Source organism: Ovis aries, chromosome 12, assembly GCF_016772045.2.
Source record: "Ovis aries strain OAR_USU_Benz2616 breed Rambouillet chromosome 12, ARS-UI_Ramb_v3.0, whole genome shotgun sequence".
NCBI classification, from domain to species: Eukaryota; Metazoa; Chordata; class Mammalia; order Artiodactyla; family Bovidae; genus Ovis; species Ovis aries.
The window spans coordinates 79,961,054-79,985,386 of NC_056065.1; the positions used below are offsets into that span (position 1 = coordinate 79,961,054).

Genomic DNA, 24,333 nt, shown 5'->3' on the forward strand with positions numbered 1-24,333 from the left:
CTGCCCGGGGTCCCCGGGCGCAGCGCCGAGGCGGGTGGCGGGGCCAGGGCCTCGGCGGCCACACGAGGCGAGCGCTGCGCGCCTCCCGGTGCGGGCTGGGGGCCGGCGCCTCGAGCAGCCCGGGTCAGGAGGGCCGAGGCTGACGTGGCCGCGGGGCCCCGGGCCCGCCTCCCGGCCGCCTCTCCGCTTTGGAGCTGCCGCCGCGCCCGGGCCGCGTTCCCGCGTGCGCCCCGCGCCGGACGCCGGACGCCGGGAGCCCAGGCAGGGCCTGAGGCGGCGCCCGCCCCCGCCCGCCTGTCCGTGAGGCGGGCCGACGGCGGACACGGCCGCGCCGGAGGGCGACTCCCGCCGGACCGCACGGCCCCGCGCGGCGCCCAGGGCCTCGAGCCCCCGCCGGGCCGCCGCTTCAGGGCGCGACGCTCGCGCGGGGACGACCGCTCGCGCGGCGCCCACCCCACCGCTCGCGCGGCGCCCAGGGGCGGGTGTGGGGGCCCGGCCCCGCCCTCCGCGCGCCCGCGGTCCCTCCCCCTCCCGTGTCGTCCCCGCCCCTGCCCCGCCGGCCGATGACGTCACCCTCCCTGCCCCTCCCCCGCAGGCCGATGATGTCCCCCCCCCGCGGCCCCCGCCGGCCGATGACGTCACCCTCCCCGCCGCCCACGCAGGAGAATGACGTCCCCCTCCCCCGCAGGCCGATGATGTCCCCCCCCCGCGGCCCCCGCCGGCCGATGACGTCACCCTCCCCGCCGCCCCCGCAGAATGATGCCCCCTCCCCCCTCCCTCGCAGGCCGATGACGTCCCCCTCCCCTGCCCCCCCGCGTCCCCCGCAGGGCGATGAGGCCCCCCTCACGTCCCCCTCCCACGCCGGCCCATGGCGTCCCCCTCCCCCACAGGCCCCGCAGGCCGATGACATCACCCTTCCCGCCGCCCCCTCGCGTCGCCCGCAGGTCGATGGCGTCACCCTCCCCCGTTCCTACCTCTCCCCCTTGCAGGCCGATGACGTCCTCCTCCTCGGGCGGCGGCGCGGCGCCCCCTGGCGGAGACGCTGCCCGGCCTCTCGCGGCGCGCGGACGGGGGGCGGGCGGCTGCACCGGGCGCGGCCCGCCCCGCGGGAAGGCCAGGGTGGCGGCGGGGGCCGCCCTGGGATTAGCCGGGTTGAGGGGAAGGGTCGCTAGGCGGGGCCGAAGCCCTAGCTGAGGGCTCCGGATCCAGACTTGGGCCGGGATCCCCAGCCGCCTCACCCTCTCCGCACCCCGCCCGGGGGCCGGCGGAGCCCCAGGCCGGGCCCATCCGCCGAAGAGCGCCGGGAGGGGAGCGGCGTGTACGGGCCCGGGGTCTCCGGGCTGCAGGGCCCCTCGGCCCGCTCGCCCTCGCAGGAAGCCCGGGCCGGGCCTGGGGCCCAAGGCCTCTCATGCGGCTCCTCTAAGATGCGAGAGATCTGAACGCGGGTCACCCACCAGGACCACCCGGCCTGGGGAGCCAAGTGGAGGCGGCCCGCTGGGGAGGTGGTAGAGGGGCGGGCGCTGCCCGCCCCACCGGGCACACTTCTTCCAGCCTCCCCTGCTCTGCCCATCTGGTTCTCAGCTGCCTTCTCCCGCTCCTGACCTCCCCCGCCCCCCGCGTTCCGCTGTCTTGCTAACCCCTGGCTCCCAGCCCTGACTGTACATCCAGGTACCTGGGCCCTAGCCCGCTCCCTGCCATCCTCTTCTGGACTCAGGCTCCCCAGCACCGCAGGCCTCGCTGACCCCGGGATGCGGGCCGCCGGCCTTTGTGGAACACACTCCCCCTTCCACCTCGGCTTCCCAGACCCCTCAGCGTCCTACTGCTCCCTTCGAGCTGAGCAGGACCCCCCCGCTTATACCACGGCTGACCCAACCCCTGAGGGTCACGGCTCCTTCCACCCAACGCCACCTTGTAGGGCGGCTGCCAGTTTTCAGGGGCGCTGGGGGAGCAGCTGTGCCCGGTCCCCAGGTGAGGTGTTGGGTCCCAGGAGAGACCAGGGCGTTGCCCTGTTTACCAGCTAAACAGTGTGAGGGGCCTCCTCTCTGCTGCCACCACCTGAAAGCTCCACTCCAGCTCAGTTTCCCCCCTTTTTCTTAAAATTCTCTTTTTTGCAGTGCTTTGCAGTTAATTGATTGGACATGTTGGAGGGAGGGGGTGGAGGGCTCTGATTGGGATAAACTGCCTCCCATCCTAGACTATGGAGCAATTTCTAATTGGCCCCAGGCTGCTGACTTGAGGAAGCTCATTCCGGTTGGCATGGCCCTGCATTCATTAACATCTCATCTTTCAGGGAAATGCAGAAATCTTGTCCCGCAAACCTCCACCTCCCAGCTTCAGGACAGAGAGAGGGGCTGTCCAAACCTTGGGATGACCTGGTGACCCCTCTCCCAGAACGCTGGCAGAAGCTGTGGCCTGGAAGCCAGGACGCCCGAGGCCCACCTCTCATCCCCATCCTTGGGAAGGGTGGACCTGCAGCACAAGCTTCCCCTCCACCCAGGCCAGGTCTAGGGGTAGAGGTGTGACCCCGGCCCCAAAGCAGCCGGCCCCGAGTTCCCCGCCCTTACTGTGAGAAAAGAGCCTCCAGCGGGCTCTGGGTGCCGCCAGCACAAGGGCCTGGCAGTCCAGACCAGGCCCAGTGCCCTGAGGAATGAAGGAGCCAGCAGGCTGCAGTGGGGCTGGAGGACGGGCAGATGGAGGGGCGGGGAGGGGACTGAGAGAGGGCTCGAGAGGGCTCAGGGGCTTCCCGAGCTGACTTGGCGCTCTCCCCGTGTGAGTTAAAGTCCATCGAGCTTCCTTTCCTGGGTCTGTCACCAGGCCAGGGGGTGGCGGGAGGGGACCGGGCTGACGCAGCAGAGGCACCGAAGTGGGTCTGGGGGGTCTCGTGTCTTGGGCGCCCCTGATGCTCCGAGGCTGCTGACAGCACCTGTCCCGCCGGGCTCCTCTCAGCCGCTGGTCCAGGGAATGCCCTCTGACAGGGGAGGGCAGCCCCAACAAGCTTCCCGTACCCCCGAAGCAGCACCCCCATTCTACAGATGAGGAAATGGAGACCCGGCGACCTTGGGAAACACACCTAGGTCAGTCGGTGGGGGACAAGCGCGAGTCCAGGTGTCTCAGATGGGTGGAAGGAGGTGCCTCTCACGCCGGACCCGTGTGTGGCATCTGGGACCACGAGGACCCGTCCCCCCATGGTGGCAAGATCTGCCTCCCCAGCTTTGGCAGCCTGGCAGCCCTCAGCCCTCTGACACCGGCCCTGCCCTCCCCGGCGGAGTCAGGAGGTGTGGACGGCCCAGCGGGGTTATGTCACCTTGGCTTTAATCCCCCCGAGCGCTGGCCGTGGGGCAGCTGGTGGGGGGGCTTCTGCCCATGGCTGGTGGAGCCTCCCCAGCCCCGCCCCGCCCTCCCCCCCGTCCACGGCAGACGAACAGGAGGGGCCCAGCCTTCCTGGCCGGCGTCCTGGGAGAAGGGCTGGAGATAGCAGGGGCCATGCAGGCTTTCCCGCCCTTCCCCCACTCCTGATAAAAATAGTCCGCGTGTCCCAGGCCCTCCCCACCCGCCCCTCAGTCACGGCTGAGTCCCAGCTCAGCTCCTGTTCCTCCTCCCTGGGGCTCCATTCCCAGAAGGTCTCAGGGTGCAGCTGGGCCTGGGGCCTGGCGAGCAAATGCCCCTGCCCACCCCCGGGGCCGGGCGGAGGCTCAGCCTCTGAGGGACGGCAGAGACGCAGCTGGCTCCTCAGGCTCCAGGGTAGGAGGGCTGGGGTGGCACGTACGGGGGAGGAGCTGTAAGCCAAGGAGACGAGGTGAGGGTAGGGGCGGCCCAGGAGGGCGCAAAGGAACCCGACCCAGGCTGCAGGATCCCCAGGGAGGAGCAGGCAGGACGCGGGGCCCACTCACCTGCAGGGTTGTAGACGGGGGGTCCCGCCGGGTAGAGTGGATACTGGGGTGCAGGACCGCTGGGTGGGTACATGAAGCCAGGCTGTGGGGGTGCGGGGCCAGCTTTGGGGTCCTGGGGGTATGGGCACAGTGGCTGCACAGGGACGCCTGTCATGGGGATCTCCTGGCCTGGTTGGGGGACAAGGACCAGCACTCAGGGCACCGCCTCCATGGGGCGCCGGCCCTGCCCCTCTGCCGCCAGACCCTGCTTGGCCGAGTGCAGCAGGGCGCCCGGAGGTGGCCCCGGCTGGTTGGTCTGGGCTCAGCAGGGTGCCCGCTCCGGGTTTCAGAGACCTCCTGGGCCAGATAGCACTGGCCTGGGGGGCGTCCCGCCCTGCCCCGGCCTAGCAGAGCTGCCCCCGAGGGGTCCTCTCACACTGACCCCCACACGGGGTCACCGTTCCCACACCCACCAGGGCTGGGCCTGTGGGCAGGCACACGATTTTGCACACGGAGCACACCCCATGTCGCTCGAGCGCCAGGCCTGGCCCGCGGGTTTCCTGAGAGACGTGCACGCGCACGGCACACGGCGCACGGTGCAGGTACATCCGCGTACCCAGGCTTCACACGTGTCCCTGCGCTCTGGCTTCCGGGGTGACGGGCGGGCAGGTGTGTGTCCAGAGGGGCCTGCTGCTGCCAACCACACCTCCTGACCTCCGGTCCCTCCGAAGGCACCCCGCCCCTTCCCGCGCGGACGCACGGACGGACGCACCTTCGAACGGGCTCTGCAGCTGCTGGCGCCGGCGGTAGAGGTAGCAGCAGGAGCAGAGGAAGCAGCAGATGGTGGTGGCGACCACGGCGACGAAGAGGATCACGGCCGAGGCGATGCCCGCTATGGTCTTGGGACTTGGGCAGAGAACAGGCCTCCTCACCTTCCAGCCTCGCGCAGGGAGTCCTCGCCACGCAGACCGCCATGCTGGCCTGGACCCCCGGCCAGAGAGACGCGGGGCTCTGCCCGTCCCGCTGGGGAGAGCGTCAGCACTGCGCTTCCGCCGAAGGCCGGGCAGCCTCCTGAGCAGCGGCCTCCCCGCAGGGGCTGCGGCGCGCGCCCGAGTCCATGACTGAACAGCTTGGACTCCAACACAGGAGGCCTGACGGGCAGAGCTCCTTTCTCAAAACGCGCTCGGTCACCGCCTCCCCCTACATGCTCTGTATGTCAGCGTCTCCTCCTCCCCAAACAAATTTGAAAGCCCCCTGTGTGCGCCCCCCTTAATGAGGAGGGAACAGTGACCCATCCGGGACCTGTCCTCCCCAAGATCACACAGCTAGTGAGCGGCGGACTGGGGATTGGACCAGTCCGGCCAGAGGCTGGAGCGCCGCTGGGCCCAGGGCTGCCCCTGCCCTCGCCCTGCGCAGGCCCGGGCTGGGGGGAGGGCCCGGCCCAGCCCGCGATGACCACATGACGGTCACCGGCCGGCCGCTCCTGGAGCTCCTGCGCCCTGGAGCTCCAGCCCCGCTTGGGCCCAGGCGGGGTGTCGGCTGAGAGCCGGAGGGGGCGGGGCGGGAGGGCCGGCGCCCACCTGAAGGCCAGGCAGTGCTTCTGCTGCCTCTCGGTGATGAGCAGGCTCAGGTCCCGGCAACAGTACCGCTGGTAGCAGGTCCCGCAGCAGAAGGCGAAGAACTCGCAGTTGAAGCCCGGATGCCAGGAGCCGTTCCGGTCCAGGTACCAGAGGCAGTCCTCGCCAGCCAGAGCTGCGGGCAGCGGCGGAGGGGCCCAGTGGCCGCCGGGCCGGGTCTCCGGCCGCCCCCGCCCGCAGCGCCACCCTGGTCCCTGCGCCCGGAGGCCTCGGCCTCGACCCCCAGGGTCCGGCCCCCCCCCCTCCCCGTCCAGCCCCCGCGCGCCTCCCCCCTCCCCTCCCACGGACCCTGAAACGCCGAGGCTCCGCCGGGATCCCCCCGGCGCCCCCGGGCCGCGCGCCGAGGCCTCCCGCCGCGCCCCCGCGCCCCGGCCCTTACCCAGGGGCGCCCCCAGCGCCAGGAGCGCGACCGCGGCGAGCGGCGCGGCCCCGCGGAGCCCGGCGGGCGGCATGGCGCGGCGCGGCGAGCGCGGGGCGCACAGGACGACGCCGCCGCCCAGCTCCGCGGGCCGGCTCGCCCGCCGGCTCCTCTCCGCCTGCTCGGGGCGGGGCTCGCGGGCCTGCGCCGACCCTGCGCCCGCGCCCCGCCCGCCGGGCCCCGCCCCGGCCACGCCCCTCGGGGGGTCCGGGTCCGAGCCGCCCGCCCCGCCCGCGCCGCGCCGGCGGCCGCTGGGCGCTGCTGCGGGGGGCCTCCTGGCCCTCGGCCCGCTCGCTGCCTCGCCCGTGGGCGTCCCCGCCCCCCGAAGGCCTGCGCCTGGTGCCAGTTCCGAGCACTCAGGCGCAGGGGCCACCCCTGACGCAGGACCTCCTCTGCCCAGCGTCCAGCAGGACGTCCTCCGCGGCGGCGGCGGCGGGGAGGAGAGTGGGGGGCCGGGAGTCACCCCGCCCCCACCCGAGAACAGAGGCGCCCATTGAGAGGCCCTCGGAGCAGCTTTGTCCCCGCGGGCCCGCAGACCTGGGCCCTGCCAGCTGCGCTGCCTCCCTGAGTGCCCTTCCCCCTCCGAGTGGCCAGCGCTGGCGTGCGCCAGCCTAGGGCCTCCCAGTACGGATGGCAGGCCGCGGGGGCCACCTGGGCCGGTCCAGTGGAAACCCCTTCCTTCACAGAGCGACCCCACGGCGAGCCTGCGGCAGTGCAGAGCGTAGGCGGCCCTCCAGGGGTCATAGTCTCCTTGCCAGTTTGCCGGTGGCTGTGCCCCTGCTCTGGGGGCACCTGACCAGGCACGTGCAGGGCCTAAGCCAGGGAGAAAATCCAAGGCCCCCTTAGCCCCTCTGCGTGCAGCCCTCAGGGTGCTCAGACAGGCCCCTCGGTTGGGGCTCCCCAGAACCCCATGAGCTAAATCAAGCTCACTGGTGTTATCAGTTCATTTTATAGACATAAGCTGGGACTCGGGGGGAGTTCAAGGATTTGTTCAGGTAATAGAACCCATAAGTGGGAGAGACACTCTCAATCCAAGTGGCTTCACCTGCTGAGTGGGTGAAGGTGTCTGCAGATGGTATATCCTGTAAGGGTTAATGTCCAAACTATACAAAGAACTCAGACAACTCAACATAAAAAAAAAAACAACAATCCCACAGAAGACTTGACTAGACATTTTCCCAAAGAAGATACACAGATGCACAGCAGGCACATGAGAAGATGCTCAGCATCACGAACCATCGGGGAGATGCTTCCGAACCACAATGAGGCGTCACCTCACCCCTGTCAGAACGACTGTCCTCAAAGAGACAACAACAGCTTTATCGTGAGGACGCAGAGAAAAGGTCTGTGCCCTGGAGCTTCGTCAGTGGGGCGTGGATCGGTGGGCCCTGGCGACGGTACGGAGGCGACGGAACCCTCTCCCACTTCGGCAAATCCCACTCCTGGGCGTCCACCTAAAGCAAACTCAGCAGTTTTGAAAGACATTTCAAAGGACGTGCATCCTTCCACTCCCTGCGGCATTGCCCGCAACAGTCAAGATGTGGAAGCGAGTGTCTGTCAACAGACAAGTGGGTGAAGAAGTGGGCGGACACACAGTGGACCGCCGCAAGGCCGTGAAGCGGCTCCGCAGTGGGCCGGCTGTTCGGATTCTGTGCTCCCAGCGCAGGAGGCCCGGGTTAGATCCCTGCTCAGGGAATCAGGCCCCATGTGCTGCAACTGACTAAATAAATATTTTTTAAAAAGAATGAAACGTTGCCATTTCCAACAGCAGGCTGGACCTGGAGGGTATTATCCTACGTTAGACAAGTCAGAGAAAAACCAGTAGTGTATGATACCACACGTGGAATCTAAAAAACAAAGACAGTAACACCCAAATGAGCAAACATGGAGCAGAAATAGGGCTGCAGACACAGAGAAGCAGCAGGTGGCGAGCTGGGGAGAGGGCGCCGGACGGAGCCGCGCAACACGCTGAGCAGGAGGCTGTGGTGTGCACGCTCAGCATAACGAACGCTGCGGCAGGTCACATGGAGAAGGCGGCAGCGCGGTCAGGTCTGGGCCCCCTGGTGCTCAGGGGTAAGGAATCCACCTGCTGGTGCTGGAGACACAGGTCAGTCCCCGATCTGGGAAGATCCCACATGCAGCAGAGCAACCAGGCCGTGCACCAGCTGCTGAGCCCGGGAGCCCACGCTCTGCACAAGAGGATCCGCCGCAGTGAGAGGCTGAGCCCGACAACTAGCGCAAAGCCCCACTCTCCCCAACCAGGAAAACGTCGGCACAGCAGCAACGACCCAGCACAGCCAAAAATAAACCTTGGACAGAGCGAAGTCGCGAGTGCCCATCACCAGGATCCATCAGTCCCGGCGCTCCCACCCCCAGAAGCAGATGGCGAGTATCTCCTACATCGAGGCGTGGAGGCCCAGCAGAACCTGAACAGGCTGGGGAGGGCGGCGGGGGCAGGCGCGGCCTGGTCCTGCCCTGTGGGCGCTGGCGCCTCCCAGGAGAGCAGAGGCCAGGAGAGGGTCTGCTCCTGCCCAGGACGTGGCTGCTCGTCTGATGGGGGCCGGGGGAGCAGACGCCTGTCCTGACAAAGGACGAAGCTGTAAATGCTGCAGAGACGGACGGACGGAGAGCCCCTGGCTCCCCACCCCCGGCAGCATGTCCGCTTGTCGAGCGCAGGGACCGTGTGGCCCTGTGCTCCTTGCGGTCCCCAGCCCTCACTGCAGGGGCTCGACCGGCAGACGGAGGGCTATCTCTTCCTGCCTCGCGCCCACCTGAGCCCAGAGCCCATCTGATGGGGGTCCTTTCCAGCACCCCTGCTCTCTGTGCCTTAGGCTCCTCTTTCCTTAGGAAACAAAACCTCAAGCCTCTCCTGTTAAAATGAAACCAAGCAAAGCAAAACGAAACCACCTGTTTCCCAGCCCATCTCCCTTTCTAGCTGTGTCTCTGCTTTTCACTCTTTTCCCCCACCTAGTTCTCCTTAAAACTCACACGTCTGGTTCCAGCTCACTAGGACAGCAGTGATTTTCTGATTGCAAAATTCTAGGAAAACTTTTCAGCGCAGATGATGGGAGGTGATCGGACAGAGGGGAGAACAGGTGGGGGCCGGGGGGTGGGTTGCTCCTCGGCCCAGGGGGCTGGAGCCTGCCCCTGCGCCTGCGTGCTGAGCTGGGCCCTGGGCTGGGGGAGAGGGAGGGGGAGGCTAGGGCGGGAAGGCTGGGGACTGGGGAGGGCCTGCAGGCCTGGAGGGGATTCCCTGCACCTTCTGCGGGCAGACACACAGCAGCATCCTTGCCTCCCCGAGCGGGTCTCCCGGCCCCGGGGGTGGCCGGGCCATCCCTGGACCAGAGGGGACGGGGCATGGAGGGAGATGACACCGGCGATTCCGCAGGTGAGCGTGTCCCAGCATATCGAGGGCACCGGCACTGGAAGAACTTAATTTGCTCCGTTCTCAGGCTGGGGTTCGGAGCTGGACTTCCGTGACTTTGAAGCCCAAGCCGGTCCACTCGCCCTTCTGCCTCTCATGGATCAGGTCTGAGCTGCTCCGAGCCGGGCCTGGTGTGTGGGGCACACCCGTGGGCAGACCTCGGGGTGGGAAGCCGGGCCAGCAGGAGCGGGAAGAGCGGGACCATGACCCAGATTGGGCCTGGCCTGGGGCTTCAGCCGCAGAGTCTGCTGAGTCATCCCGCGGCCAGGCTGAGTGGCCAGCTGGGCCTCCTCCCACCCGCCTGACGCGCCTTTCCAGGTCAGGGCAGGCCGAATGGCATCCCCGGGGCCTCCCTTGCCTCCCGGCACCCTGGGCCCTGGGGCTTCCACTTCTCCTCTTCAGGAGAGCCCCGTGGACACCCTGCCCTCCCTGCCCCATGGGCCTCTGTCCACCTGGCTCCTGCAGAGAAAACTTCGTGCTTTTGTCCGATGCAGTCTCGTTGTACCGAAGGAGCAGGTGCTCACTAGCCCAGAATAAACACACGCTCCTCCTTCATCAGGAGGCTCTCCTGGTGTCCAGCGTGACTTGTGCTTGCTGTGGACAGAAGGCTGTCCCCGGCTCAGTCATTGGGGGCGGGGGGCGTGGGGGCAGCCTGGCAGGAAGGGCACCGAGTGCCAGGCATCTCTGCGGGGCCCGGGGGGTCTGGGCTGAACCCAGCAGCCTCAGGCTGCAGTGGGGCAGCCACTGGCCGGCCCTGGGGGCCGCCCGCCAGCGGTGCTTGGCTGGGGGAGCCAGGTCACCTTCAGGTGGCACCTTCCTGGGTCCGTGGCCAGGTCAGCTGGGCAGGGCGGGGGCCGATGAGCGCTATTTTGGGAGTTGAGGGGAAGAGACGAAGGAGGCTCTGCTTGCAGCTCTTCTGCCTGCCCACTCCCTCTCCTGGGAGGTTTGTGGACACGGGCGTCCGCCCACACTGACCCTTCCCACCAAGCTCTGTTTTCAGTCGAGACCCGTGTGAGTCCTCTGCAAGGCGGGGATGGTGGTTGTCCTCGTGAGGCCGACCGTGTAGGCGCACTGGGGGCTCGGCTCATCACCGCCCCATCCCACCGGGCATGAGGCAGCCACGTCGGAGTCCATGCCCCTGGCGCACGGCTCCCCAGGACAGACTGGTCATGCCTGCTCACCCTCTGTGGCCCCAGGGATGGAGAGCTGGGCCGGGATTCGGGGGGTGGGTGCCTGCTCGGAACCTCCGGCCGAGGCAGAGGAGCCCGGCCCTGTGGGCTGGAGGGCCCCTCGGGCCTCAGCTTCCAAACTTCTAAGTAAGTGCAGGGGGTTCAGTTGCACCCCCAACAACTGCAGGTCAGCAGGCTGGGGGGCTCCAGTCCTCTCTCTGCGTGTTCAGTTGGAAAAGATTTGCGGGAAGGCCCTGGCAGGGCCTCGGTGGACCGGCCCCCTGCCCAGCGGGTGAGCCCAAGGTCAGGAAGGGGAGCTAGGCTGAGGAGGGACGTGGTCACAAATCCAGGGGGCAAGAAACGGCACACCTCCTTTCCTTCCGTCACCTTAGGTGAGTCTCTCTCCTCCCAGCTGGCGAGCAGTTTGGGCCATGGTCCCTACAGCTTGCTCCCCTGCCTGCTGGGGTCACACGGTCTCAGGACCTCACACAGTGCAAACTCAGGGGTGGGCTCTGTCGAGGGCTTGGGGGCCTGCACGTCCAGCAGCCTCAGTCTGTGCGACCCAGGCACAGCCACCCACCAGGGAGCCCTGGTGCCTGGCCAGCGTTGGGTCCCGACTTCTGTCCCCTTCCTTCTGGGAGCCCTCTTCCTTCTCTCTCCCTCCCTCGCTTCCCCTAAGACCCTGGACCTAACCTCAGTTCACTTGGGGTTTTAACCTAGCATCCAGAAGCAGGTTATCCTTAAAGAGTTCTGCTTTTCCCCTGCAAAAGCAACTAAGGCAAGGAAATGCAAAGAATGCGGCCAAGTTCCTGGAACAAGTGGAGGGGCAAAAAACTAGTGACAGCAGATTAATACAACCAACAGCAGCACGCAGACCCCCGGTAAAGCTCCGCTCGTCAGGGGGAAGGCAGGCGGGACTCCGGAGCCACCCCCGTGAAGGCTCCCCCAAGGCCCTAATTCAGCAGCAGCAGGTGCGAGGTGAGCTGAGTCACCCTAACCCAGCGAGTCAGGAAGACCACCCCACAGAGGTGGGGCAGCTGGAGGGCGGGGAGAGGACATCCTCCTGGCCTGAGCCTGCGGGCCTGGAGTCCAGCCGTCTTCACCTGCAGCCACAGCCCCGAAGCAGGCAAGTTCTCAGAGGGGAAGGACGGGAGGGCGGTGCTTGCAGCCCCGACTCTGCATCTCTGCGCCTCCAGCTGCAAACGCCGTGGACACGGGGCCCTGCTCTGCACGGCCAGGGCCGACCCTGGAGCACGGGTCCCCACTGCACAGCTCCACAGCGGCGCAGGCTTTCTCCACCAACACCTCCAGGGCTAGCCCTCCCCTTGTCCCTCGCTGGCTGAACCTCGGGTGCAGAGAACCCAGGCCCACCCCTAAGTTCTCTGTCGCTTCTGACTGGCCACAACGCCCCTCACTGTGGTCAAGGGTCCAAGGCAGGGAGTCTAGGCGAGGTCACAGGTGACAGCGCAGCCATGGCATCGCGTGCTTCTGACAGGTGGACGGCTGCAGCCACCTCCCCCACCCGCCCCCCGGGAGAACCGCCTCTGCCCTCTTCTCGGGCAGCAGGCACTCAGCCTGGAGCTGTGGCTGCTGAGCTTCCCCAGCTAGACTGGCTCCTGGCAGATGGGGCCCTGCGCGTGAGGGGCTTCATATCTGCTGGAACGCCATGGAGCCAGGAGCTGGCTGTGTGCTCCCATCTTCTTGGTGACCATGGGCCTGCTGGGCACCTTCCAAGTACAGGCCCCTTTAAGCTTCCAGAGCAGAGTCCTGTCTGCCTGAGTCCCCCAGCCCTTCGAGCCTCTCTCTTCGACCCGACTTGAGTCCACCACTTGGCCTTCCCCTGTGGAAGCGCCGCCTCTGCCACGCAGTCCTGGCTGGGAAGCAAGCCGGGACACACAGCTCGGGCCTGCTGAAGGCACAGGAAGGCCGAGGTGGCCCAACAGGGCTCCGGACGCCATGCCCTGACCCCAGCCTCAGTATACACGGGGATTTTGTAGCCCAGGGACAGGTCCCGCCACGCCGCCCGTTACTGGCACAGGATCGTGCAAGCATGGCCTCTATGCTCGGGAATCCTGGGTGTCTTCACAGGGACTCGTCAACCGGCATCTCTGAGAACAAGCTTACACAGAGGTTCTGCCCACGTTTGCTCTGGTAGAGATGCTTGGGTTCTAAGTTAACAGCTTTCCCAGGGGCTCCCTGTTACCTGAGAACCTGATCCGTGTCCCCGCCCTTGTCTAGCACTCACTTCTGTAAATGGCCTCAAACCGTCTTCTGGAAGATTAAGGCGTGAAAAGACCCCTCATCGGCCACTTACAAGATGGGGGCTGAGGGCAGAGCGCTCTGGGGCATGCCACAGACCACCCGATGGGCTCCTCTGCACTCAGAGCTGGTGGCCAGTTGCCGCTTGCTTTCCTGTGCTCTTATCTGGTCTGTCGATAGAATCAGACCCTGAGGCCCGTCTGGCGTAGCGTGCTCTCGTCGCCTGCGTCCTTCACATCAGTCCCTGTGGGCCGGTGCTTTCAGGGCAGAACAGGGGCTGGGCTCTCGCGTCCTTTCGGCTCCCAGCGCGGTCTGTGCCCCCACCCCCTGCTCCCCACCGAGCTCCTGAGGCCCAGCGTCCCAGCCAGACCGTGGTTGTCCTGGCCACGCTCCCCCAGGGTCAGGGCGCCTGTTTTGACTTCTCACCTTGAACCTCCAGTCCCTCTAAGCAGGCAGCGCTGCCCTTCCTACCGGGAAGCTAGTTCTCTTTGGCCAGAAATGGACACGGAGGGGGAACCAGAGGGTAAGTTCTCATCAGGACCACTGGCCTCCGGGAGGTCTTTTCCACTCCCTGCTGAGTGGATGTAGCCCCTGAATGCTCTTCCTCGTCAACAGAAGGGAAACATATCTGTGCACCTGCCGTAAAGGTGGACAGGAAACAGGAAGGGCCTGCACATCACAGGCCCTGGGGAGCGCAGCGGCAGAGGCCGGGGCCAGGCTGGCAGCCCCGCTGGGAGCCTGCCCCTCTGGCTTTCCACTGTGGGCGCTGGCCAGCAGGCACACCTGAGTCCCAAGGGCCCCGCAGCAGTCCCGGGGCCCTTCCCTGAGAGCTAGTCAGCCGCACTGGTAGCCCTCTGCTGCTGTGAGGCCACCGCCTGAAGGCACACTCCGCAGCGATTCAACAAGGGCCCTGGTGTGGGCACGACCAGAAGAGGGGGCGCAGGGCCACTGGCCCCCTCCCAGACGCCGAGCACACAGCTCTGTGTCTTGGAGGCCCTTCCCGGAGGCTCAGCTGCACAGTCCATGGGGCTGCGCTCGGCACCCCCTCAGCTCGCTGCTCCTCTGAGAGCGACAGGAGGCGGTGCCGACACCTGAGAGCATGCAGACCGCACTCATCTGTAAAGATCACTTTACTCTCCTAGAAAAATACACATTGCAAATGTGAGGGCCACAACGTCCCCACCTTGGAGGATTCCTGAGGGAGAGGGACAGCCTCAGCGTCGGGCTGTGTGTGCGGTGTGTGTGTGAGAGGCTGTTAAATATGGTGGGTGCAGGTGGCCTTTTAAAAAAATTTGTTTTTCCATTTTTTTTTTTTTAAAAAAGGAAAACCCAATTGCCATCTCTCTGGCTGGCCTCGCGTGCGTGCGTGCACGAGGACAGCGTCGGGGAGGGCTGCATGCAATGAGGCAGGACGAGACGGCCTCCGTGGACGGGGACTCTCAGGGCTGCAGGAGCAGGGATCCTGGGCAGCTCCCCTCGGCCCCGGGACCAGCGCATCGGCAGGTGAGGGCAGAAAGCCCACTTCTCTGTGAGGGGAGTTGGAGCGGAACACAGACGGCCTATGAAACACCAGGTCTGTCCTCGGAGACCAACGGCTGCGACTTCCTGTGCTCCCGCGGGGCCACAACCAGGAACGTGATCGCCCCAGGCAGTGTGCTCTGGCCTGGCCGGCAGAGGCCTGGAGCGCAGAGGGGCTCGGGTGGGAGGAGCCGGGGCTCCAGTGCGTGCCCCGGGAGGCACAGGCCGCCAGGCCTGGACCGTCAGCGTCGCCAGAGGCTCTACTGCAGGCTGAGAAGAGTCCCGAGGCCAGGAAAGGCTGTGCGCCAGGCACGGCGGGGCCCCTCAGATGCCGATGGCCTGCAGCACCCGCCTCTCGCTGTCGTTGAGGTGGCCCGAAAACATCACGTAGCAGGGCTGCTGGGCGAACTGGCAGAGGAAGTCTGTGAGGTAAGCCTGGAGGGCGGGGAGGGGACGCCTGAGGGCTGCAGCCAGGGCGGCCAGGCTCCGGCCCTCAGACGGGAACCCACACCCCAGGGTCCCCTCTCGCCTCTGCTGAGACTCAGTCCAGAGGCGGAGTGCCACAGGCACTTTCCAGGACCACGCCTCGCATACTACCCTGAGGACGTGGCACTCAGGGGACTCTGACAACACAGCTGCAGGAAGCTGGATGCCAGCACTGGGTGGGCCTGAGAGGGGAGGGAGGGGAGAGGAGGGGGGCACGGGGGGGGGGGCTTTGGAGGGGGAGGGGGCACCGGGGGTGAGCAGGGGCACCGGGGTGGGGAGGAGGGGGCATGGGGGTGGGCAGCGAGGAGGCACCGGGGTGGGGAGGAGGAGGAAGGAGGGGGCACAGGGGTGGGGAGCAAGGGGCACTGGGGTGGGGATGGGGCATCGGGGTGGAGAGGGGCACGGGGGGGGAGGGGGCACCAGGAGAGGGAAGGAGGAGGAGGGAGCACCAGGGGGAGCACAGCCACGGGGTGGGGAGGGGCAGAGGAGGGAGCACCTGGGGGGAGGGGGAGGAGGGGTACCTGGAGGGGGGAGGGGGCAGCACAGGGTGGGGGGAGGGGGCAGCACGGGGTGGGGGGAGGAGGAAGCACCGGGGGGAGGGGGAGGAGAGGGTACTAGGGGGAGGAAGGGGAGGAGGGGGCACCAAGGCAGGGAGGAGGAAGCACCAGGGAGAGCACGGGCACCGGGGTGGGGTGGGGGCACTGGGCGGGGGAGGGGGCACCAGGGTGGGGAGAAGGAGGGAGGAGGCGGCACCGGGGTGGGGAGCAAGGGGCACCGGGGTGGGGAGGGGGCATCGGGGTGGAGAGGAGCGTGGTGTGGAGGAGGGGGCAGAAGGGGGAGGAGGGTGCAGCGGGAGAGGGAAGGAGGGAGCACGGACACCGTGGGGGGAGGTGGAGGGAGCACCAGGGGGAGCACGGACACCGGGGTGGGGAGGGGGAGGAGGGGGTACCGGGGGGAGGAAGGGGCACCGAGGCGGGGAGGAAGGAGCACTGAGGGGAGCACGGGCACCAGGGTGGGGTGCACGGGCACCGAGAGCCCCCCGCTCCCAGGGCGCCGCACCTGCAGATCGAGCTGATAGAGTGGGTCCGTCAGGGCGTCCGGGTCGTCCTCCTCGTCGTCCTCGTAGTAGTCCTCCTCTGCAGAGACACGGCCGGGGCGGGGCAGGAGCAGCCCCGGGTGGGGAAGTGTCACCTGCGAGGCTGAGCTCAAGGGGCACCAAAGCCCAGGCGCCGCCCTTCGAGGACACCCCCGCCTCCTGGCCCCGCGTGTGCCCGGCTGTCGTCCGCACTCACCGTATTTACTCGTGGCAAGAATGTCGGACAGGAGCTGGCCAGCCAGGCCGTCCTCCTCCTCTTCATCCTCCTCGTCCTGGTCCTCCCACATGTCGTTGGCGTCATCTGCTTAGAGACGAGAAGCAGCTGGCACGCACCTCCCCTCCCACCAGACTGGCCAGGATGGAAGGTCCCGAGGGCCCCTGCATCATGCCCCGAATCCCAGGGAGAACCGGGGTGAGCAGACCCTCCCGGCAGTCTGACTGTGAGAGCCGACTGTGCTGGTGGGCGGGAACAGGCTGAGAGGCCCCCGAGAGAAGCAAGCCGGGAAGGGTGGCCTCGCGGCAGGCAGCCCCTGGAAGCCAGCCCCACGCGGGCCTGCAAGGTGAGCCCCAGAGCAGTGGGCAGGGAGCGTGTGGGGACACAGGGCACCTGGGTTCCACTCGGCCGGGGCAGCCTGGCGGGCAGCGTTGGCCTCCATGACGCTGGACAGCTCGTTGATAATGAGCTTCAGGATCTTGACCAGCAGAGGGATGTTGGTCCAGCGCTCGGGGTCTGGGGAGGAGAGGAGGCTGCCCTGGGCTGCTCCCAGCACCACGCTGGACCCAACACTCCACCCCCAGGCCACACGCAGCCCCGAGTGGGTGTGTGCAGTGCTCAGGCGTGCCTGACTCTGTGACCCCGTGGACGGTGGCCCCACCAGGCCCCTCTGTCCATCGGACTCTCCAGGCGAGAATACTGGACTGGGCAGCCATACCCTCCTCCAGGGGAGCATCCCGACCCAGGGACTGAACCTAGGTCTCCTGCATCGCAGGCAGGTTCTTTACCATCTGAGCCACCAGGAAGCCCCCAGTCATGAGGCTCAACGTTAAATAACTTCACTGTACTCCACGTCACAGGAGTTTAGTGGTCAGGAGAGACAAGAGCCTTCAGGGGCTAAAGGGGATGAGCTGTTTGGGAGAAAGCCAGGACACAGGGGCCTGCGCAGATCAGAGCGCCACAGGCCCCAGACACGGAGCCTCGGGGGTGGCGTGGGGAGTGTGAACCTGCAGTCAGACGGCAGCCGTGGGCGCGAGGGTCCCGGGCCCCAAGCGGGCTGGCCGCCAGGCATGCTGTCCACTCGGAGCCACAGGAGGACCACAAACGCCCGGTTGCGCCTGAGGGCCCCAGCACTGACGAACCCCCGGAATGCCCCCCAGGTGTCCTAGCCCAGCGGGGGTGGGGGCGGGGCCACGCACTCTTGGCTGACTTGGAGCGGGTGCGGACGCCCTCGTCCGGGCTGTGCAGCTCCTCGCCCTTCACGCGGATGTCCTGCAGCCGCCGGTCGTCGGCGGTGATGCCGTGTTGCAGCAGCTTGCACAGCGCCACGGAGCTGCGGGGGAGAGAGGGCGGTGAGCCGGCCTCCCCGAGGGACGCGCCTGGCTGCGACTGAGGGAAAGCGCCTCCGGGCCGGCTGGGGGAGCGCCAGAGTCTGAGAGGGGCTCCCGTTCCTAAGGGTGGGTGGGGGGAAGGGCTCTCGAGCAAAGCCAGAGTCCAGCACATGGACGTCCACCCCGGAAGGCGTGCGGGGCGGTGAGAACAGGGGCTAAAGTCCAGGGTAAGTTGTTAGAAACCTGACTTTAAAAACAAGAGGAAGGCAGCGGCAGCCTGCAGCCGGGGCCGGGGAAGGGCTCTTGCCAGTGAAGATCCTGTTTTCTGGGAATTTCAAGAGGGCAGCTACTCACAGCTACAGTTCAGCAGGAAGGCAGCGGGGCCGGGGGAGCACGGGGCCCACCTGACTTTGCCCTCGTACTGCCCGTAGAAGAGGTGCTGCCGGCTGGTCCACTCGGCCATCACGAACTCCAGGGCGGGCTTGCCGGTGGGGCCTGGGAGGCTGCAGAGGAACTCCAGCAGCGGCTCCAGCTGTGTGTGCACCAGGTGCGCGAACACCATGATGAGGGACTAGGGGACAGGGGACAGCGGCTCAGGGCCCCGGCACGCAGGCCCAGGGCCCCCCGCGGGCGCTCCCGCACCTGCATGACGCTGAGCGTCTCGGCTTGCTGCATCTTGCTGAGGACGGCCCGCAGGATCTGGTCCAGGCTCTCGCCCAGCTCCCGGCCCGCCCGGGCAATGAGCGTGGACACCAGGCGGCCCACGAAGGCGGCGGTGAACTCGGAGGTGCGGGGGTCCAGCAGCTGGCTCACCACCTGCATGACGTACCACAGCCCGCTGTGGCCCTGCTCATCGCGCCACTGCGCCACCTGCTCCAGCGTCACCGACACGTAGGCCCGCAGGCACTCGCCTCCGTTCTGTGGACACGGGCAGCCGGTCAGCGCCAGGCTCCAGACCCATAAGCGCATATCCTCCTCCCAGCCCCTCGTGGGAGCCCAGACACAGATCTCTCATCAGAGGAGGAGCTTCAGCCGCCACACTCCACCTCTGGTCCCGGGGAATGTGGCTGAGCTGCAGCTGAGACGGGCCCAGGTCTGGGAACAGAGCAGACCGCTGCCTCGAGCCTCCTCAGATCATCGCGCTGCTGACTCTACTGATGGAAGAGGGCTTCTCGGGGCCCGAGCCTACACGGCCGGGATCTCTTCTGCTGCCCGGACCCCACACCTATGAGCAGTCGGAACCCTTTCCCGTCTTCTGGACAAGCACAGGTGGGAGGGGTTTCTTTTTCCAAGGCAGGAAGCGTTTCAGCCTGCTGCCCATGTGCCGCGGCTCAGACGCCCGCGCGGAGGTACCTGCATGGTGGCGTTGTCGTCCGTGCGCAGGGTGCACTGGGCCACAGCGGGGAAGGCCTGGCAGATGAGCAGCTGGGAGAGCGGGGGCTTCGTGCTCCGCACCACCGAGGTCAGGATGTCGATGGCTGTCTGCAGGGGAGAAGTCAGGCTGCCTCAGGGGCAGGGAGGGACGGAGGGGCCCACGGCCCAGCCCACCCACCCGGAGACACTCAGGCCCTGGTGAGCTCGCCCTGAGAGGCCCCACCATTCTGTGTCCGGGGCACCCCGGCTCCAGGAGGACATCGTGGCTGGTGAGGGGGGCGCAGGGCTCTAAGGACGAGGACGCACCGCACACAGCCCTGCGGGGATCTTGTCCGCAGGCGCCTGCATGATGCTGACCAGGGTGGGGATCAGCCGCGTCTGCATGGGCCCCTGGCAGGCCTCGATCTGGGACAGCTCCTTGAAGACGTCCTGAGACAGCGAGGCCACCACGGGGTCTGGGGAGAGAAGACGTGAGTGCTTTGTCCACGCCTCCTGCCGCTGACCTGCACCCAAGCCGGCAGCTTCTGCCTAACCTTTCACCTGGACCTGGGGCCCGGGGCAGCCACTGGGGCCTGGGAGGCAGCGTGTGTGACCTGACAGAGCCAGGGGCAAGTCAGCAACGGCTGCTCTGAAAGCAAGACCTGCCTTTTCCCTGGGACAAACCTCCAATGCCTGTGTTCCTGTGAAACATGGGTTCATTAGGAGCCCAAATGCTTAGAAAAGAAGCCCCCACTGACAGCTTGTGAGGAAGACATCACCGCCTCAGAACTGCCTCACACTGACTTTTCCGGGTCCCACATGGTTGAGTAGGACTGATGTCATCTCCTGGGGGTGCTCCTGAAGCCTCTTGAGGGCGAAAGAGAAAACCTTCAAACAGCAGAGCCTTGTGTGAAGAAATGGAACTTTAGCTAAACCTGCTTCACCTATGCAAGAAACAGCCTCCCTCTAAGGAGCACCCGATGTGCAGGGCACTAAGGCGCACGGCTTGTGCGAGACGAGAGCTGTGGCCGCTCGGAGGCGCACGGCCACGGCGCGATCGAGCAGTAACACAGCCACCGGGGGAGGCCGTGTGGTGGGCAGAGCGCACGCAGGGTGCAGTCTCCTGAGGGCACGCTGTTACGTTAAACAACGAATCAAGTAAAATGTCCAGTGCGTGCCTACTCGTTTAAGGCATGTCCGGCTCTGTGACCCCACAGACCACGGCCTGGCTCGTGCGACCTCAGGTTAGCACCAACCCCCTTCCAAGCTTCAATGTGCATTCTTCAGGTAAAGATGGCGATGTCTTTCCTGATAATAAAACCAAAACCTGGGATTCTATTCTACAAGTTTTGGAAAGCAATCTATTTACTTACTACAAGGTGAGCACCTCCCCATAGCTTTAATTATTTGAGATTGGATTATTAATGGCTGCACAGCATTCCATTTTATGGATGTAATTAATCTCTAATTATTTCCAAAGGCCTGCTACTACAGAAAACACACGATGAACACCTGATCCTAGACCTGTGCCGCCGCCTCTCTTCCAGCTCCCCTCTAACCCTAGCGCTCAGCCTCGCCTCGTTCAGCGGCTCAGGCTCCCCCTTCGCTGCCGGTTCTTCCCTCCAGCTCCTAAGGAGCGCGAGTCACAGGCCCAGGCTCTCTGCCTCCGGATCCACACACCAGCAGCCTCTCGCTGACTCAGGGTCCACCTCTGCCCTGACGCACAGCCCCTGGGACTCAGGGGGCGCCCGCATGGCCCCGCCCGCGTACCGCTGCTGTACTTCAGGAAGACGGCGATGGTGAAGGGGCAGATTCTGCTCTCCACGCTCGCCGTGAACTCGGGGTCCACCGTGCAGACGATGCACAGTGTCTCCATCACCAGGTTGAGGACCTCGGAGCTGAACTGGGCTGCCAGGTGGATCAGGCCGTCCAGGATGCTGGGGAGGAAGGGCTGCAGCACGGCGGTGCTCTCCGAGACTTTCAGCTGGTCACAGTAGCTGGGGAGCAAGACAAGCAAGACGCTCACCAGCAGCCCCGCTCTGGGCTCCCCAGTCAGCGTGACTGTTAGAGTTCACGAAGCTACTTCTAGAGCTCGCTAGACTTTCACATCTTTCTGCAGCTTTTTTTTTTTTTTTTTTTAGAACTTTCAGCACCACCATTTCTGTTTCCTAATGTCTTTCTGCTTTGGTCTTCACGATTTCCTTTAAAATTTCTTTCATTCCATTTTGTTACGGAATCCCAGTCACAGCTATATCCAAATCATTAAGATATTAAGTCAAATGCATTATGCTTCCTCGGACTATAGTTTTAGGCACATTCCTCAGATAGACAGATATAAAGACATAATATGTACTTCTCTGTTACGTTCCAGCTAGTGCGTTTAAACTTCTTCCAATACAACGGTTACTCGTTAACAGTAGACCATTCTTTTACTTCCACGTTACAAAAATTCTGTACTTTTTGGTGGTTTTTGCATCCTAAACTTAGATCAATTTATAGAAACATTTTAATGTACTTACAAACGTGGTGTACTATTTGTGGGGTTTAGATGTTTGTTTTAAAACAGAAACAGACTCAGACTTGGAAAATGAACCTGTGGTCACAGAGGGAGGAGGGGGGAGAGGGAGAGGGGGGAGTGGGCGTGTGGAAACCAGAGAACAAGGGCCTGCTGTGCAGCTCAGGGAACTCTGCTCAGTAATCATCTAAACGGTAAGAGAGTTTAAGAACGGACACACGCATCACCGACTCTCCATGCCGACCCCAGACGCTGACACAGCAGTTAGTCAACTACGCTCCAACATGGAAACTTTTTAAAAATTTACCTTAAAAACAACTTTTGTGACACATACTTCTACTTCAGTTCAGTCCAGTTGCTCAGTTGCGTCCGACTCTTTGCGACCCCATGAACTGCAGCACGCCAGGCCTCCCTGTCCATCACCAACACCCAGAGTTCACTCAGACTCACGTCCATCGAGGCAGTGATGCCATCCAGCCATCTCATCCTCGGTCGTCCACTTCTCCTCCTGCCCCCAATCCCTCCCAGCATCAGACTCTTTTCCAATGAGTCAACTCTTCACATGAAGTGGCCAAAGTATTGGAGTTTCAGCTTTAGCATCAGTCCTTCCAAAGAACACCCAGGACTGATCTCCTTTAGAATGGACTGGTTGGATCTCCTTGCAGTCCAAGGGACTCTCAAGAGTCTTCTCCAACACCACAGTTCAAAACATCAATTCTTCGGCGCTCAGCTTTCCTCACAGTCCAACTCTCACATCCATACATGACCACTGGAAAACCATAGCCTTGACTAGACAGACCTTTGTTGGCAAAGTAATGTCTCTGCTTTTCCATATGCTATCTAAGTTGGTCATAACTTTCCTTCCAAGGAGTAAGCGTCTTTTAATTTCATGGCTGCAGTCACCATCTGCAGTGATTTTGGAGCCCCCCAAAATAAAGTCTGTCACTGTTTCCCCTGTTTTCCCATCTATTTCCCATGGAGTGATGGGACCAGATGCCATGATCTTCGTTTTCTGAATGTTGAGCTTTAAGCCAACTTTTTCACTCTCCTCTTTCATCAAGAGGCTCTTTAGTTCCTCTTCACTTTCCGCCATAAAGGTGGTGTCATCTGCATATCTGAGGTTATTGATATTTCTCCCGGCAATCTTGATTCCAGCTTGTGTTTCTTCCAGTCCAGCGTTTCTCATGATGTACTCTGCATAGAAGTTAAATAAGCACGGTGACAATATACAGCCTTGACGTACTCCTTTTCCTATTTGGAACCAGTCTGTTGTTCCATGTCCAGTTCTAACTGTTGCTTCCTGACCTGCATACAGATTTCTCAAGAGGCAGGTCAGGTGGTCTGGTATGCCCATCTCTTTCAGAATTTTCCACAGTTTCTTGTGATCCACACAGTCAAAGGCTTTGGCATAGTCAGTAATGCAGAAATAGATGTTTTTCTGGAACTCTCTTGCTTTTTCCATGATCCAGCGGATGTTGGCAATTTGATCTCTGGTTCCTCGGCCTTTTCTAAAACCAGCTTGAACATCTGGAAGTTCGCAGTTCACGTATTGCCTGGCTTGGAGAATTTTGAGCATTATTTTACTAGCCTGTGAGATGAGTGCAATTGTGTGGTAGTTTGAGCATTCTTTGGCATTGCCTTTCTTTGGGATTGGAATGAAAACTGACCTTTTCCAGTCCTGTGGCCACTGCTGAGTTTTCCAAATGTGCTGGCATATTGAGTGCAGCACTTTCACAGCATCATCTTTCAGGAGTTGAAATAGCTGAACTGGAATCCCGTCACCTCCACTAGCTTTGTTCGTAGTGATGCTTTCTAAGGCCCACTTGACTTCCCAGTCCAGTCTGGCTCTAGGTGAGTGATCACACCATCGTGAGTTATCTGGGTTGTGAAGCTCTTTTTTGTACAGCTCTGTGTATTCTTGCCACATTAACCTCTTAATAAACATTTACCAGATGCTGCTCACCATGTCCAATGGGATCATTTTTAAAAATACATCATCCAAGTCTTTATTTTTGTTATCTATGGAATGGTAACAAGTCAATACCAACGTTTCTGTATGTTAAAAGAACCTAGTGCAGAGACAAGGCCCTCCCCAGGTTCTCAATGGATGGTTTCTCTTGGTGTAATTTTCAGATGTCTTGTAAAATCTGTGTCAGCCGCTGGGTTCAGAGGTCATGGTGAGCAGTACACTGGTGGGCTTGGGCCTCACATCTGAGCACCCCCTCGTTCCTGGATCACAGCGCCTTGAAGCTCAAGGCCACCGTGCTCTCCACCACCCCTCCTGAAGAGTGGGCTGGGCAGACACTTGGGCTGGGACTGACTGGGCCCACTCCTCCCAAGGCGGCTGCACTCCAGGCCTCAGCACAGCCTGGCAGGTCAGAGAGGCCGCCCTGTGCACTCAGGCCGTGTGGGGTCTGGTATGCCGTGCGGAACAGGCTAGGCTTTACTCTGGAAGTCAGTGTGTCTCAGAGTTTTTTTTTTCTTTCACGAACCACTTCTGCCATCTAATTTCTCCTTTCCCCTAGAGTCTTTAGGGGAACCAACACCCCAGGAAAACCATGTGTGTGTCCAGTGGCCTCACGGACCACCTGGCATGCTTTCTCCTGGGTTTCTGCATCCCAGAGCTTGAGGAGCGTAACAGGGGCCATGAGAGGGGGAGGAAGGGGGAACGTGGAGGAGGAGGGGGAGGGGGGAAGGGGGAGGAGGGGGGAAGGGGAGGTGGGGGAGGGGAAGGGGGCGTGGGGGAGGGGAAGGGGGGCGTGGGGGAGGGGGGGAACCGAGCTCCCGAGGTGGGGGCTGGTGTCTCTGGGAGGACAGAGCTCTGCTTTGGGGAAAGGGGGGGGGTAGGAGGGGAGGTGGGGTGGAGGAGGAGGGGAGGCAGGCGAGGGGAGGAGGGGAAGGGGGACGTGGGGCAGGGGGGTAGGCGCGGAACCGAGCTCGGGTGGCGGGGGCTGGTGTCTCCGGGAGGACAGGGCTCTGCTTTGGGGAGGAGGGGGGAGGGGAAGGGGGACGTGGGCGGGGCGGTAGGCGGGGAACCGAGCTCC

At 63.9% G+C, this 24,333-nt stretch overlaps 2 protein-coding genes and 1 long non-coding RNA gene across 6 annotated transcripts in view; 1 reads left to right on the top strand and 2 right to left on the bottom strand.

The window, feature by feature from the left end:
* Window positions 1–3,291: 3,291 nt before the first annotated feature.
* SHISA4 (shisa family member 4) lies at window positions 3,292–6,044 on the bottom strand. Of its 2 annotated transcripts, XM_027976041.2 has the most exons (5): window positions 5,886–6,044; window positions 5,450–5,621; window positions 4,642–4,775; window positions 3,891–4,058; window positions 3,296–3,776 (listed from the first exon to the last, which is right to left on the bottom strand). In XM_027976041.2, the coding sequence occupies exons 1-5, from the start codon at window positions 5,956–5,958 to the stop codon at window positions 3,730–3,732; spliced, it is 594 nt and encodes a 197-aa protein (XP_027831842.1). In that variant the 5' UTR covers window positions 5,959–6,044; the 3' UTR covers window positions 3,296–3,729. The 2 variants fall into 2 exon arrangements, with proteins under 2 accessions (XP_042085448.1, XP_027831842.1); XM_042229514.1 differs by lacking the exons at window positions 5,450–5,621; window positions 5,886–6,044 and having other exon boundaries at window positions 3,292–3,776; window positions 4,642–5,250.
* A 7,844-nt stretch (window positions 6,045–13,888) lies between these two features.
* The window catches only part of IPO9 (importin 9), a 39,833-nt gene continuing 29,388 nt past the window's right edge, over window positions 13,889–24,333 (bottom strand). For all 3 annotated transcript variants that reach the window (XM_027976042.2, XM_060396786.1, XM_060396785.1), the window contains 10 exons: window positions 20,545–20,771; window positions 19,102–19,250; window positions 18,775–18,903; window positions 18,064–18,339; window positions 17,826–17,992; window positions 17,290–17,423; window positions 16,484–16,606; window positions 16,073–16,177; window positions 15,840–15,916; window positions 13,889–14,729 (listed from right to left, as the gene is read on the bottom strand). In XM_027976042.2, coding sequence (XP_027831843.1) covers window positions 14,619–14,729; window positions 15,840–15,916; window positions 16,073–16,177; window positions 16,484–16,606; window positions 17,290–17,423; window positions 17,826–17,992; window positions 18,064–18,339; window positions 18,775–18,903; window positions 19,102–19,250; window positions 20,545–20,771 — 1,498 coding nt within the window. In that variant the 3' untranslated portion in view covers window positions 13,889–14,618. The remainder of the gene's footprint in view (window positions 14,730–15,839; window positions 15,917–16,072; window positions 16,178–16,483; window positions 16,607–17,289; window positions 17,424–17,825; window positions 17,993–18,063; window positions 18,340–18,774; window positions 18,904–19,101; window positions 19,251–20,544; window positions 20,772–24,333) is intronic.
* LOC121816089 (uncharacterized) lies at window positions 17,605–23,251 on the top strand. The gene is made up of 2 exons (XR_006055559.2): window positions 17,605–20,153; window positions 20,255–23,251. It is a non-coding gene; the product is annotated as an uncharacterized LOC121816089 (long non-coding RNA).

What these genes read in the sequence shown, in the direction of transcription:
- SHISA4 (XM_042229514.1), bottom strand. Translation starts at nt 4,844, where the DNA reads ATGGCGGTCTGCGTGGCGAGGACTCCCTGCGCGAGGCTGGAAGGTGAG. An exon ending in GCTGCAGAGCCCGTTCGAAG is followed by an intron (nt 4,059 to 4,641) that starts GTGCGTCCGTCC and finishes TCCCCCAACCAG; the next exon opens with GCCAGGAGATCCCCATGACA. An exon ending in CCCCGTCTACAACCCTGCAG is followed by an intron (nt 3,777 to 3,890) that starts GTGAGTGGGCCC and finishes CTTGGCTTACAG; the next exon opens with CTCCTCCCCCGTACGTGCCA.